A 14,716-nucleotide genomic window follows, 5' to 3' on the forward strand; every position below is an offset into this window, starting at 1 on the left:
GAGCTAGAAGAAGCTCCTGGCTCTTGGCTTCAGATCAGCCCAGCTCTGGCCATTTGGGGGGAGAACCTGCAGATGGAAGACCTCTCTCTCCGTCCCTCCCTCTCTCTCTCTATAACTCTGCCTCTCAATTAATAAATCTTTTTTTTTTGTTTTTTTTTTGACATGCAGAGTGGATAGTGAGAGAGAGAGAGAGAGACAGAGAGAAAGGTCTTCCTTTTTGCCGGTGGTTCACACTCCAATGGCTGCCACAGCCGGCGCATCATCGTGCTGATCCGAAGCCAGGAGCCAGGTGCTTCTCCTGGTCTCCCATGCGGGTGCAGGGCCCAAGCACTTGGGCCATCCTCCACTGCACTCCCTGGCCACAGCAGAGAGCTGGCCTGGAAGAGGGGCAACCGGGATAGAATCCGGCACCCCAACCGGGACTAAAACCCGGTGTGCCGGCGCCGCAAGGCAGAGGATTAGCCTGTTGTGCCACGGCACCAGCCCAATTAATAAATCTTTAAAAAAGATTTTTTAATAAGTTTATCCTTTGGAATTTTTTATTTTTAGTGTAAACTAAGCTCAAACTTTGTAAGCACAATTGCCACACAGAATCTACCATGTAAAAACCCAGTGGGAGGGCCAATCAGCTGGAGTTCCAAGCCTCTGTTTCACATGTACACATCTCCCCATGTATCACAGTTTCATTTACAAACATTTAAGAAAGGAAGTCCTACTGGCAGCACTGTGGTGTAGCGGGTTAAGCCGCCACTTGCAGTGCTGGCATCACATATGGGCACCGTTCTAGCCTGGCTGCTCCATTTCCAATCCAGCTCCCTGCTAATGTGCCTAGGAAAGCAGTGGAAAATGGCCCAAGTGCTTGGGCCCCCACACCCACGTGGGAGACCAGGAAGAAGCTCCTGGCTCCTGGCTTCGGTCTGGTCCAGCCCAGGCCATTGCAACCATTTGGGGAGTAAATCAACAGATGGAAGACCCCTCTCCTCAGTCTCTCCCTTTCTCTCTAACTCCTTCAAATAATAAATAAAAGAAATCTTTAGGAAAAAAAAGTCCTAAACCTTTTACATCAATTACAAAATTTCTCACTGATATACCAGCTTTATAGACTTTTACATTAAAAAAATGTAGTAAAAAGAAAAATTATGGAAAATTTAAATACGTTTTGACATAGACTGCTAGGAAGAGTTTAACTGAGATAAATATTTTAAATATTAAAAAAAATTGTTGAAATTATTATGGAATTAGACATAAACTATTCATTTCCTCTTTTAGAGTGAAAGTGTTGGGAGTAGGATTAATTATTTAATTAACTTTAATAATTACTTTTAATTATTTAAATTATCCAGTTACTTATCATACATTTTTCTTTCCTACTGTCCAAAGACTCAATAAAAATTTAAGCAGTTCACCCAGAGTTCACAGACTCACCAAAAACTGTCATTAAAAATCATGAACTAAAACTGAGCATTTCTAAATTTCTCCTTTAAAAATTCTAGGGATTACCTTCTTATTGGCCCAAATCTTGAGAATATTATTTCCAGATCCTCATCTGTGGTCACTGGATTCAATTTACAAACAAACAGCACATTTTCTGGAGGTTTAATATCTGCATCAGGTAGGTCTCCCACCTAAATTATAAACAAAGGACATAAATCAATTATTTTATTCAGTTTCCACTCTAAATATCCTATCCAAGCCGTGATTTCCTTTAAAACATCTAAATTTCATTATAAATTTCAGGCTCAGGTAAGAGGTCTAAATAAGATTTCAAAATCTGAAGCTGTTCCTAGTATTAACAATATGAACAGCTAATGTTTACCTAACCAATACTTTGTGTGAACCCTGTGCTTAATTCTTAAAACATCTTGCAATTTCCATTTTAAAGAAAAGTGAAATTCAAAAAGTTAAACAAGTAATTTGCCAAAGAAATATAGTGGGAAAGCCGGCGCCGCGGCTCACTTAGGCTAATCCTCCGCCTTGTGGTGCCGGCACACCGGGTTCTAGTCCCGGTTGGGGCACTGATCCTGTCCCGGTTGCCCCTCTTCCAGGCCAGCTCTCTGCTGTGGCCAGGGAGTGCAGTGGAGGATGGCCCAAGTGCTTGGGCCCTGCACCCCATGGGAGACCAGGAGAAGCACCTGGCTCCTGCCATCGGAACAGCGTGGTGCGCCGGCCGCAGCGCGCCTACCGCGGCGGCCATTGGAGGGTGAACCAATGGCAAAAAGGAAGACCTTTCTCTCTGTCTCTCTCTCTCTCACTGTCCACTCTGCCTGTCCAAAAAAAAAAAAAAAAAAGAAAAGAAAAGAAATATAGTGGGAAGCCTAAGAGCTTGGATTTGAAACCACAACTATTTGGTTTCAAAGCCCCAATTTTATCCCCACTTTTTTTTTTGAAGTATTTGGCATACAACTGTTTTTAAGAAAGAGTTTATATAAAGTATATCTAAGTGATGAAGCATGAGAATTAAAAACCATTGATGAAGCTATCACCTAGCTTAACTAAAATGTCCCCTGATCCCATTACCCCTCTTCTTCCCTATGAAATAACGAATATCCTACTTTTTGTGGCCACTCTTCATGTATTAAAGCAACCCTAACCATTATTGTGTCTGGTTTTGCTTTTGAAGCTTTGTTAAATATCATCAAATGGAATCTAGCCTTTTACAATTTGCAATGTCTATTTCTTTCTACATTATTGTACAACAGTGAACAACAACAATTACAATCCTGGGCAGTGTTCTAGCTTTTTGCTCTCATCCTCTCCTTCAGCCTTTTACTACAACTAAGTTGAAGTCAACCTCACACTCAACTACTGCACTGAACCGAGCAATATCACTTCCTATTGAAGAACCGGCGAAGGAGACAGTGAGACAGAACCACGGAGGACAGTTCCACTGTTGGAAAAGAAAATGATATTTCTCTGTATTTTCTCTTCAATTTTTCTACAAACCTAAAACCACTTCAAAATATATAGTTATGAAAAACAAAACACGAAGAAGGAATCCATATTGGCAACGAATGGAGGAAAAAGCAGTAAGAAAGGAGGGCTCCTCCTTACAGGCTGGTAGGGGTAGGAGAGGTAGAATTGGAAAATCACCACCTGGTACACACCAGAGTCAAGAATGGTTCAGGAAAGAATCATGTATGACTGAGAAACCTGGGTGGGAAGTGTGACAAGGGACAAGATATTTGAAAGATCTCAAAAGTGTCTTCAGCCGGCGCCGTGGCTCAACAGGCTAATCCTCTGCCTTGCAGCACCGGCACACCGGGTTCTAGTCCCGGTTAGGGCGCCGGATTCTGTCCCAGTTGCCCCTCTTCCAGGCCAGCTCTCTGCTGTGGCCAGGGAGTGCAGTGGAGGATGGCCCAAGTGCTTGGGCCCTGCACCCCATGGGAGACCAGGAGAAGCACCTGGCTCCTGCCTTCAGATCAGCGCGGTGCGCCAGCCGCAGCACACCAGCCGCAGCGGCCATTGGAGGGTGAACCAACGGCAAAGGAAGACCTTTCTCTCTCTCTCTCTCACTGTCCACTCTGCCTGTCAAAAAAAAAAAAAAAAAAGTGTCTTGCCACAGACTGTTAACTGATTGCTAGGGGAAAAACAGAAACTATGCATGGAGACATCAGGCAGTGGATTGCCAAGAAATTAAAAATTTCATTTTCCAAAGAGGGCTAAATGGATAAAATTTCATTTTCCAAAGAGGGCTAAATGGATATTGTATACCTCCAGATACGGTGGACATATCACTTGTGTACTGTTTCAGTTGTGGGTATATAATCTGAATTTAATCACACTTAAATTGGAGAATATAAAATACATGACCTGTATTATTCAGAAATATGTCACGAAAAGTAGACACAGTTAAGAAATTTAAAAGGTTGATAATGAATGTTGTTTTCTCTCATCAGTTACCTATTTCTTTTGCCCAGCAGCTCAAAAGATCTTTTAAGTTTAGTGATTTTCTTAGAATTTATCTTGGTGGTGTTTTTCTGGGTCAGTATTCTGACAGTGCGCGCATTAAATTGTGTATGTTAATTTTTTTTAAAATTTCAGTAAACTTCTCTTGAATCACAGCATTTAATATTTGTTCATTCAAACTAACGACACTAATACAAATTTTAAAATACACCACACGGTCGGGGCACCGATCCTGTCCCGGTTGCCCCTCTTCCAGGCCAGCTCTCTGCTGTGGCCAGGGAGTGCAGTGGAGGAAGGCCCAAGTGCTTGGGCCCTGCACCCCATGGGAGACCAGGAGAAGCACCTGGCTCCTGCCATCGGAACAGCGTGGTGCGCCGGCCGCAGCGCGCCTACCGCGGCGGCCATTGGAGGGTGAACCAAAGGCAAAAAGGAAGACCTTTCTCTCTATCTCCCTCTACTGTCCACTCTGCCTCTCAAAAATAAAACAAAACAAAACAAAACAAAACACCACAAATCTGAATGCTTTAACGTGAAATGATAAAAATATAATTACATCCACTCATCCAAATATTTTCTGATCTACTATAATGAGTATACTTTAGAATGCTCAATTTCCACCCAGGTTTGTTTCATCCTTCAATTACTATTCTACTGCCTGTTCTCAACAAGTTGATATAACAATCAACCCTTAATACACATAAAACTTAATCTAATAAACAACTTCAAAAAATGATATTAATTTGATCAATTGAGGGGCCGGCACCCGTAGCACAGGTTAAAGCCCAGGCCTGCAGTGCCAGCATCTCATATGGGTGTCAGTTCGAGTCCTGGTTGCTTTACTTCCAATCCAGCTCCCTGCTAATGCGCCTGGATGACGGAGCATGACCCAAGTCCTTGGGCCCCTGCACCGACATGGGAGACCCAAAAGAAGCTGCTGGCTCCTGGCTTTGTATTGGCCCAGCTCCGGCCACTGAGGCCATTTGGAGAATGAACCAGTGGATGGAAGATCTCTCTCTTCTTGTTTCTACCTCTTTCTATAACTCTTTCAAATAAATAAATCATTTTTTTAAAACAGATACAGAATGAATCTTTTTTAAAAAATCAACTGAAATCTTATCTATTTATAAGCTAGGCATCTACTCCTTGTTTTTAAAAAAGGTAGTTGGCATGGGGCTGGCACTGTGGCGCAGTGGGTTAATACCCTAGCCTGAAGTGTCAGCATCCCATATGGGCACCAGTTCAAGACCCGGCTGCTCCACTTCCGATTCAGCTCTCTGCCATGGTCTGGGAAAGCAATAGAAGATGGCCCAAGTCCTTGGGCCCCTGCACCCATGTGAGAAACCCAGAAGAAGCTCCTGGCTTCGTATCGGCACTGCTCTAGCCATTACAGCCAACTGGGGAGTGAACCATCGGATGGAAGACAACTCTCTCTCTCTGCGTAACTCTGACTTTCAAATAAATAAATAAATATTTTTTTAAAATGTAATCTAAAAAACTCCCTTTTAACTAAATTTTTTATATTGTAAGACTATCAAAGAACCAGATATAAACTCATAATGACATGCATTAAATATACTGCAGGGGGCTGGCATTATATCGTAGTGTGTTAACCCGTGGCCTGGGGCATAGGCATCTCAAATGAGCACCAGTTCAGGTCCCTGCTGCTCCACTTCCGATCCAGCTCTCTGTTAATGCACTTAGGAAAGCAGATGATGGCCCAACAACTTGGGCCCCTGCCACTCATGTGGGAGACCCAGAAGGAATTCCAGGCTTCCTGGCTTTGACTTGGCCCAACCATGTCCACTGCAGCCATTTGGGGAGTGAACCAGAGGATGGAAGATATCTCTGTCTCCCCTTCTCTGTATCTTTAATTCTGCCTTTCAAATAAACAAATACTTAAGAGAAATTTTTAAAAATATAAATAAATAAATACATTGCCGACGTTTTTGAATGAAGATAATGATCCTACCATCTCTAGAAGAATAGCTTGAGTTTTGGCTTCTTTTTCTGCCTTTATTTCTTCTACTTCTTCAGCTGATCTTCCTTTAAAATCATCAATTTCTTCATCTGCTCCTATTCGGCCACTCTGTAAGGCAGAAATTACTGACACATAAATTTAATTAAAAATCTGAGAAACCTGGAAGACATCATGCTCTATTTTAGTTCCATCAAAAGTGTTACAAAAGCTTCTGAAACAAACCTACAAAACTCTGAAAACAGTCTTAAATTAACTGTAATATTCGCCAGACTAAGCTTCAAATCTACTGAAAAATCAAAATGAACATTTAGAAAGAGAACAATCTGTCACCCAGCTCAGTGCTGAATGGAGTAGATAAGTGTCTTGGAATGAAGCACTACTCACAACCAAAAAGATAAATCTGGTTTTCAAGAAACCTCATAAGCAGAATTTTTATCTTAAAATACGGGAGAAACCTGCACTGTCCCACAGAAATTCCTGGCTCCAGAGCATTCCCAGTTGAGAAGTTCTCTCATAAGATGACTGTTTGGAGGCCAGCACTGCAGCACTGCGGCACAGCAGGGTAACCTCCCACCTGCTACCCTGCAATCCCACATGCGCACCAGTTAGAGTTCTGGCTGTTCCACTTTCCATCCACATCCCTGCTAATGAGGCTGGGAAGGCAGTGGAAGATGGTCCAAGTCCTTGGCCTCTGCACCTGTGTGAGACCTGAAGCAGCTCCTGGCTTCTAGCTTCAGACAGACTCAGCTCTGGCCAACACAGCCATTTGGGGAGTGAACCAGCAGATAGAAGACCTCTCTCTCTCTCTGTAACTATGCCTCTCATGTAAATAAATAAATCCTTTTTTACAAAAAGAATATTTAATTTGGCTTCGGAGCTATTTTCCTAACTAGACCCAGGTGATAAGAGAAACATTTTCCATGTAATCTTCCAGACTTAAGGCTGTTTTGGTAGAATCGAAACTAAAGAAAGGAAAACATGGTGCTGGTTAGTGTCCCGGTTGTCCTCTTCCAATCCAGCTCTGCTATGGCCTGAGAAGACAGTGAAAGATGGCCCAAGTGCTTAGGCCCTTGCACTCATGTAAGAGACCTGGAAGAAGCTCCTGGCTTCAGATCTGCCCAGCTCTAGCCTTTGTGGCCACTTGGGAAGAGAACCAGTGGATGGAAGATCTCTCTCTGTCTCTCCCTCTCTGTAACTTTGCCTCTCAAATAAATAAATAAAATCTTTAAAAAATTTTTTAAAAGAAAGAAAGGAAAAAATAGTGGTGGCAGTGATGGTGGTAGTGTGTGTGATAGTACAGCAGTTAAGCCACTTGAGATGCCCACATTCCATATCAGAGTGTAAGGTTGGAGTCCTGGTTCCTCACTTCTGATCCAGCTCCTGGTAATTAGCACCCAGGGAGGTGGCAGTTGTGGCTCAAGTACTTGGATCCCTGCCACTCACATGGGAGACCTAAATCTATGAAAATCATGAATATATATACACATTCTATCACAAGAAGGCTCTACTTACATCTAATTGTTCCCTTGTGGGTTCTGGTGATCGATCAGGAATTAATAAATCAGGAGGGTCATCAAATGGATCATCTAAAATCACTGTATGATTTATCCTTATAAAACAAATCCAAGTCAAATGTTTCATTTATTATTTATTTCAGAATCTATATCTTACTTTCATACATTAGGACAGAAAACTTAGGTATTTCAAATGCCAAAAAAATCCATATCACATAAGGCTATGTCAGTAGTCTATAGTAAAGTTTCACAATGAATGTAATTGTTTCTCATTGTTCGATATCATATTATTCTACATTATTGAGAAATATAAATGTATAAATTTTAGTACTTTTTCCTTATTTCTTAAAATGTATTTAAAAAGACTAAAGTATTAATAATTCTTCCCAACATAAACAATTACAAATAATTGGCACTAGTGTAAAAATACAAAAAGTTATATTATGAAGATTTATATCATCTTGTTATTAAATTCCATTTTGGAATTATCCAGAAACCAGTCCAGGCTTATTAGTTTTATGCATTCCACTCAAGTCAAACATCACAGTATTAAAACACTCTAGCACATTCAAGATACTAACTGTAGCCATACCTGATATCTTGATATGGTACAAAGTCCTTGTCAACAAAGGTCTCATTAATTTTCTTAACTATGTCCATGCCTTCCGTCACCTCGCCAAACACTGTATGAACACCATCAAGGTAATCTAGATTTTCTCCTGTAGTAATAAGGAACTGTACAGAAAAACATATAATGTAAAATAAAAAATATACAAACTACATATATTTCAGTATATATACGATTTTGGTAACAGAACAGACTGACAAAAATACATAAGACTACATTTACACATTACTGGAACTCAGTAAAATGTAAAAAGCTTATGTATAAAATATAATAAAATGAATAAAATATTAATACATACACAGATGTTTCCCTGATTGTTTAAAATAATTTGACAAACTATGGCTGTTTTTTCACATGTGAACAATGGAAAATAAAAGCACCTACCCTGATGGGGTTGTTGTGAGGATTAAACAAGGCAATGAAAGTAAGGTACTCAATACAATGCTTTAAAATAAGTAATAAAAATCAAAAGGAAATGGGCCACAAAGGTGAAGAGTGACAATCAAGGGTGCTGGAATTGTGAGTAACATTTTTTCCTATGTACTTCTCTGTATTTTCTAAATTCCTCACAATGGGCATGGCTCATAATTTTTAAAAAATATATATTTTATTATAAAAAACAATAATGTAATATTTTTCTCCTAACAAATAACTATGATTGAAATTCTCTCCTTCCTGGATGGTATAAAGGATAACTATGTGGATTCCTTCAAGCCCTTCATTTCTAAGCAAAGCTCATCCTCTCACCCATCTGCTCACCTGAGATCCATGCTGATCACTGCCATTGTTCACCATGGACACAGTGCCTTTCTTCTTGTGTTTAATTCTTGGCACTTTTTCCGCCTCAAAAAAGCTTGCTTGATCACCGTACAGTTGACTGAAAATGTAAATAAGGTTACAAACTATCAGTACTCTCAAATGCAAAAGTATTATTAACAAATAGTTATCAACTATTTGTTATCAACTACCTCTGTATAGAAATGACACTATGATTCAAAGCATTCCTCTTCTTTGCTACATTCACAGAACTTGAGAGAAAAAAATCTACACTTGAACCATATTTTAACAGGCGGGTGTGTGTGTGTATGTGTGTGTGATGGATATTTGGTCTAGGGGTAAAGATGCTGGTGGGGAGGCCTAAGTCACGTACCAAGAGCACCTGGGTTCAATGCCTAGCTCCAGCTCCCGACTCCAACTTCCTGCTAATGGGCGGCAGAAGTGAAGGCTGAAATAACTAGATCCCTGCCATACACACTGAAGACCTGGACTGAGTTCCTGGCTCTGGACTGAGCCTGGCCCAGCTTCAGTCATTGTGGGCTCTTGGAGAGCAAACCAGAAAACAGGAGCTTGCTCTCGCTCTCTTTGAATAATTTAAAGCTGTAAGAATGTTTATTGAAAAAAGTAAAGAGCAGGAGTTGAGCCTAGCAGCTAAGACCTAGGTTAAGACACCCATACCCTACATCTAAGTATCTAAGTTCAACTCCATCTGTGGCTCCTGACTCCAGCTTCCTGCTAACACAGAACCTGTGAAGTAGCAGTGATAACAAGTAACTGGGCTCCTGAATCCATGTGGGAGACCTAGAAAGAATTCTGAGCTCCTGACCTTGGCCAGGCCCAGTCCTGGCAATTGTGGGCATTTGGGGAGTAAACCAATGCACAGATCTTTCTCCATCTGTCTGTCTTTGAAATAAATGAAAATAAAAATTAAGTATAAATTAAAAGAACTTACCCAAAAATAGACTCTCCTCCACGACCAGTGCCTGTAGGATCACCAGTTTGTATGATAAAATCCCTCTATAAAATACAGGATTCTTTGTTAATTCAGTTTGATAAAAAGTTCCAACAACAAAGGACATACATGACTAATATACCCCAACTTACCTGTACATTGTGAATAAGGCAATAATTGTAATATTTTATTTTGCACAACTTCAAGAAATTCAAACAGGCTGAAATAAAATAAACAATAAATTATCACCATTCTCCACAAATAAACATTTAAACAAAGAAAAAGGCATAGTGATTATAATTTCTAAATTACTGTTAAAAGAAACAAATGTCCAAAGCCATAAAAAAGGGAGGTATGCCTAGAAAAAGGCTATATATTTTACATTTTCATTTTATTTCCCTTTTCTCAGGATTTTTTGGCAACTGAACTAACACAGGAAATTGACATTTATCTAGCAAAAATAATCATTTATTGATGGATTAGTTTTGCGAAGAGAAAAGATAATTACAGAAGACACAATGATAGAAAAGGATCTAGTAGAATATATCAAAGTGGGTACAGATTAAACCAAATATTTAGAGGCTTTTTTTACGACTGAAGAGCACCTCACAAAAACCCACACACTTATCATGAACAAGCTTTCTCATAGAAATTCACTCATTTTTGCAACAAACACTGACCATCTACCTTCTAAATACTTGGCACTGCCAGCACAAACGCCATTTAAACCACGCTCAGTGACCTCAACAAGTTCATGGCCAAGTTGTGGAAAGACATGCTAATAAGTCCTTAAGGCACCAAGTTAGAAACCAGACACAGAATAAGATACATGTGGCAGTCCCTGCCCTCAAGGAGCTTACATTAAAGGGGAGTCCTTACATCACCAAGCAGCTATAATACCAGGCGTATCTAATAATACCACTTGTGCCACTTAAATAGCAAGATGGCAAAAGCTGGTTTTAAAAAAATGCTACAAGTTACAGAGAGACTTTCTGGCTGAGGAAATTAGAAGACCTAGTGGAAGCTTAAAGCAAGAATTGAAACTGAATTGCATCAAAACATCATATGATACTCCATAAACACTTTTATATGTCAATTCTTACATGCAATTAAAAAATGATTGGCAGATAAGAAAGTTAGTGTTCCACACTGGGAGACATAAAATTCAAGCCTGAAAGAGAAAATTTATATTGGATGGATAAAAGGAAGGGGAGGGTCCAAAAGATCAGTCTAAGTTCTGTAACAGCCTCATATTAGAGTAATGGAGAGTGAAAATGCAGGGAAAAGGGGGCCGACCTGTTGGAGAATCTTGATTATTAGGTTTCAGTTTTGCTTCTTGCATGCACGTCTGGGCTTTCTGTTAAACAGAGAGTAGTCCTTCTATTAGAAAACAAAATAGGCCAGCGCCGTGGCTTAATAGGCTAATCCTCCACCTTGCGGCGCCAGCACACTGGGTTCTAGTCCCAGTCGGGGCGCCGGATTCTATCCCGGTTGCCCCTCTTCCAGGCCAGCTCTCTGCTGTGGCCCAGGAAGGCAGTGGAGGATGGCCCAGGTCCTTGGGCCCTGCACCCGCACGGGAGACCAGGAGAAGCACCTGGCTCCTGGCTTCGGATTAGCGCGATGCGCCGGCCACAGCGGCCATTGGAGGGTGAACCAACGGCAAAAAGGAAGACCTTTCTCTCTCTGTCTCTCTCTCTCTCTCTCACTATCCACTCTGCCTGTCCAAAAAAAAAAAGAAAGAAAGAAAACAAAATAGAGGCTGGCACTGTGGCACAATGCGTTAAGCTGCCACCTGCAGCACCAGCATCCCATCTGGGTGCCAGTTCGTGTCCTGGATTCTCCACTTCTGATCTAGCTCCCTGCTAATGTGCCTGAAAAAGCAGCAGAGGATGGCCCAAATGCTTGTGGTCCTGCAGCCACTTGGGAGACCTGGAAGAAGCTCCTGGCTTCCGATCAGCGCAGTTGCGGCCATCTGGGGAATGAACCAGTGGATGGAAGACCTCTCTGTCTCCAGCTCTCTCTGTAATTCTTTCAAATAAACAAAATAAATCAGAAAAAAAAAAATCATAGGAAAATTCAAATAATACCAAGGGATGATTGCTAATTTTTTAAGGTATGACAATGATTTGTGTTTCTGGGTTTTTTTTAAGCCCTTACCTTTTTTAAAAAAAATATTCATGGGCCGGTGCTGTGGCGTAGCAGGTAAAGCTGCCGCCTGCAGTGCCAGCATATCCCATATGGGCGCCAGTTCAAGTCCCAGCTGCTCCATTTCCTTTTTTTTTTTTTTTTTTTTTTGACAGGCAGAGTGGATAGTGAGAGAGAGAGACAGAGAGAAAGGTCTTCCTTTTTGCCATTGGTTCACCCTCCAATGGCCGTTGCGGCCGGCACATCGCGCTGATCCGAAGCCAGGAGCCAGGTGCTTCTCCTGGTCTCCCATGCAGGTGCAGGGCCCAAGGACTTGGGCCATCCTCCACTGCCTTCCCGGGCCATAGCAGAGAGCTGGCCTGGAAGAGGGGCAACCGGGATAGAATCCGGCGCCCCAACCGGGACTAGAACCCAGTGTGCTGGCGCCGTAAGGTGGAGGATTAGCCTGTTAAGCCATGGCGCCAGCCATCAGCTGCTCCATTTCCAATCTAGCTCTCTGCTATGGCCTGGGAAAGCAGTAGAAGATGGCCCAAGTCCTCGGGCCCCTGCACCCATGTGGGAAGATCCAGAGGAAGCTCCTGGCTTCAGATTGGCGCTGCTCCAGCTGTTGCAGCCAATTGGGAGTGAACCAGCAGATGGAAGACCCCTCCCTCTCTCTCTCTGCCTCTCATTCTGTGTAACTCTTTCAAATAAATAAATAAATCTTTTTAAAAGCATTCATTTATTTATGTAAAAGGCAGGCAACAGAGTAAGAGTACAAGACAAAGAGGGAGATCTTTCATCCAGTGGTTCACTTCCCAAATGGCTGAGGCTGGGCCAGGCCAAAGCTGGAGAACAGTACTCCATCCAGGTCTCCTACATGGATGGCAGGGGTCTAAACACTTGGGCCATCCTCTGCTGCTTTCCCAGGCACACTTGCAGAAAGCTGGATCAGAAAGTAGAGTAGCTGGGACTCAAACTAGCACTCCAATATGGGATGCGGGCACCAAAAGTGGTGACTTAACCCTCTGCACCACAATACCAGTCCCATGAAATCCTCATCTTTAAAGTAACTACATTAAATAATTTAAATAATAAGTCCAGTGAAGGTCGGGGTATTATAAATAAGATGGATATGTGTTGACAACTGTTAAACGAAGCTGGACGTGGATGCATGAGGATTTATTGATAGGATTCTCTCTGCTTCTGTTTCACATTTTCTATGTAAAGCAACAAACGAAAAGAAAGGAGAAGAGGTAGGCCTGTAAAAACTTACAGTATGTTGATAAGGAGGTGCACATATTCCTAAGTAGATGTCCAATCATATGCTTACAAATATATATGCAATAAGTGGACTTGGTTTTGTTGTTCCAGGTTTTTCTTTTTTTTGAACCACTGAGTGTTTAATTAGGTGGAATAACACTACCTCCCATTTGGAGAAAGAGATCCACTCATTTTACCAGGTGCTGCTCGAGATGGAGAATGGGTCAAGGGAGTGTCAAAGATCTCAAAGGAAAGCAAAACAAAGGATAAAAAATAAAATTCCCCATAACATCCTTTGAACCCTTGGATATAGCCATCCATAAAGCCCAGATTACCTGGTACACATGAGACAATCAATCACATCTTTGTTTAAGCCAATCGAATAGGGTTTCTATCACTTGCAGAGTCACAACTCAAACAACACGTTTATACGCATCAATCAATATAACAGATCCCTGTGTGTGCCCTCAGAGTGGCAGGCATTGTACCAGCTACTCAAGATAGAGATAAGTAAGGTGCAGTCTCTTCTCTCATGGGAGTTTACATTCTTGAGACAAGATTTGCAAATAAATCAGGATAACAGGTAAATGTTACAATAAAGTACATGCCATGTGATGTATAAAAAAGACTTGAAGGCTGGCGCCATGGCTCAACAGGCTAATCCTCCGCCTTGTGGCACCGGCACACCGGGTTCTAGTCCCGGTCGGGGCGCTGGATTCTGTCCCGGTTGCCCCTCTTCCAGGCCAGCTCTCTGCTATGGCCCGGGAAGGCAGTGGAGGACGGCCCAAGTGCTTGGGCCCTGCACCCGCATGGGAGACCGGGAGAAGCACCTGGCTCCTGGCTTCGGATCAGTGCGGTGCGCCGGCCGCAGCGGCCATTGGAGGGTGAACCAACGGCAAAAGGAAGACCTTTCTCTCTGTCTCTTACTATCCACTCTGCCTGTCAAAAAAAAAGAAAAAGAAAAACGACTTGAGACCCTTAGGAAACAGCGCTAACTCTGCTCAGGGACCAGAGGAAATCGCGCTTGAGCTGAGGTCTGAATCGTGAGTAGGAGTCTGTGGGAAGGACAACAGAAGACAAGGGCTACGCAAGTTTGTGGGGTGTTGGATGAGGGGTGAGGATGCGGGAGGAAGGTGCACAGCTGCAGCTCTTCCTACTCGACAGACTGCGTTCCAAGGGGGCAGCACCCTGACTGTTGACTAATCTCGTCTTCCCGGTCTCTCCCCGCTCTGCCACACTGTCCACCCTGCTGCCTATTATCTTCCCCAAACACGCTTCAACCGTGCTCTGAAACCCGTCAAAGGCGCTGGTCATCGGCAGCGCCCACAACAATCAGACTGCCACTGCACGTCCCTTAGCCTTCCTTCCAGCCCTATCAACCTGCCGGCCGTTTCCAGAAAATTCCAAGCAGACGGCTAAGATACAGCCCACTCCCCCTGCTCTGGGAAAGCGCGCTAGCACGAGTGTCCCACCGGCTGCTCGCTTCGCCTCTGCCCACCCCCGCCCGGGGAAAATTTACTCGCTCTGCCGGTTTCCACGGCAACCTACACAGTCGACCACAACACTTCCAAAGT

General features: G+C 42.6%; 1 protein-coding gene across 3 annotated transcripts in view; it reads right to left on the reverse strand.

Annotated features, from left to right (window-relative positions):
- Window positions 1-14,716, reverse strand: part of PPIL4 (peptidylprolyl isomerase like 4) — a 51,174-nt gene that overhangs the window by 35,914 nt on the left and 544 nt on the right. For all 3 annotated transcript variants that reach the window (XM_062186905.1, XM_062186907.1, XM_062186906.1), the window contains exons 2-8: window positions 9,908-9,975; window positions 9,756-9,820; window positions 8,786-8,903; window positions 7,991-8,133; window positions 7,397-7,493; window positions 5,876-5,992; window positions 1,501-1,625 (exon numbers count right to left, since the gene is read on the reverse strand). In XM_062186905.1, coding sequence (XP_062042889.1) covers window positions 1,501-1,625; window positions 5,876-5,992; window positions 7,397-7,493; window positions 7,991-8,133; window positions 8,786-8,903; window positions 9,756-9,820; window positions 9,908-9,975 — 733 coding nt within the window. The remainder of the gene's footprint in view (window positions 1-1,500; window positions 1,626-5,875; window positions 5,993-7,396; window positions 7,494-7,990; window positions 8,134-8,785; window positions 8,904-9,755; window positions 9,821-9,907; window positions 9,976-14,716) is intronic.

The sequence above is a fragment of the Lepus europaeus genome, chromosome 3, assembly GCF_033115175.1.
Source record: "Lepus europaeus isolate LE1 chromosome 3, mLepTim1.pri, whole genome shotgun sequence".
Lineage (NCBI taxonomy): Eukaryota > Metazoa > Chordata > Mammalia > Lagomorpha > Leporidae > Lepus > Lepus europaeus.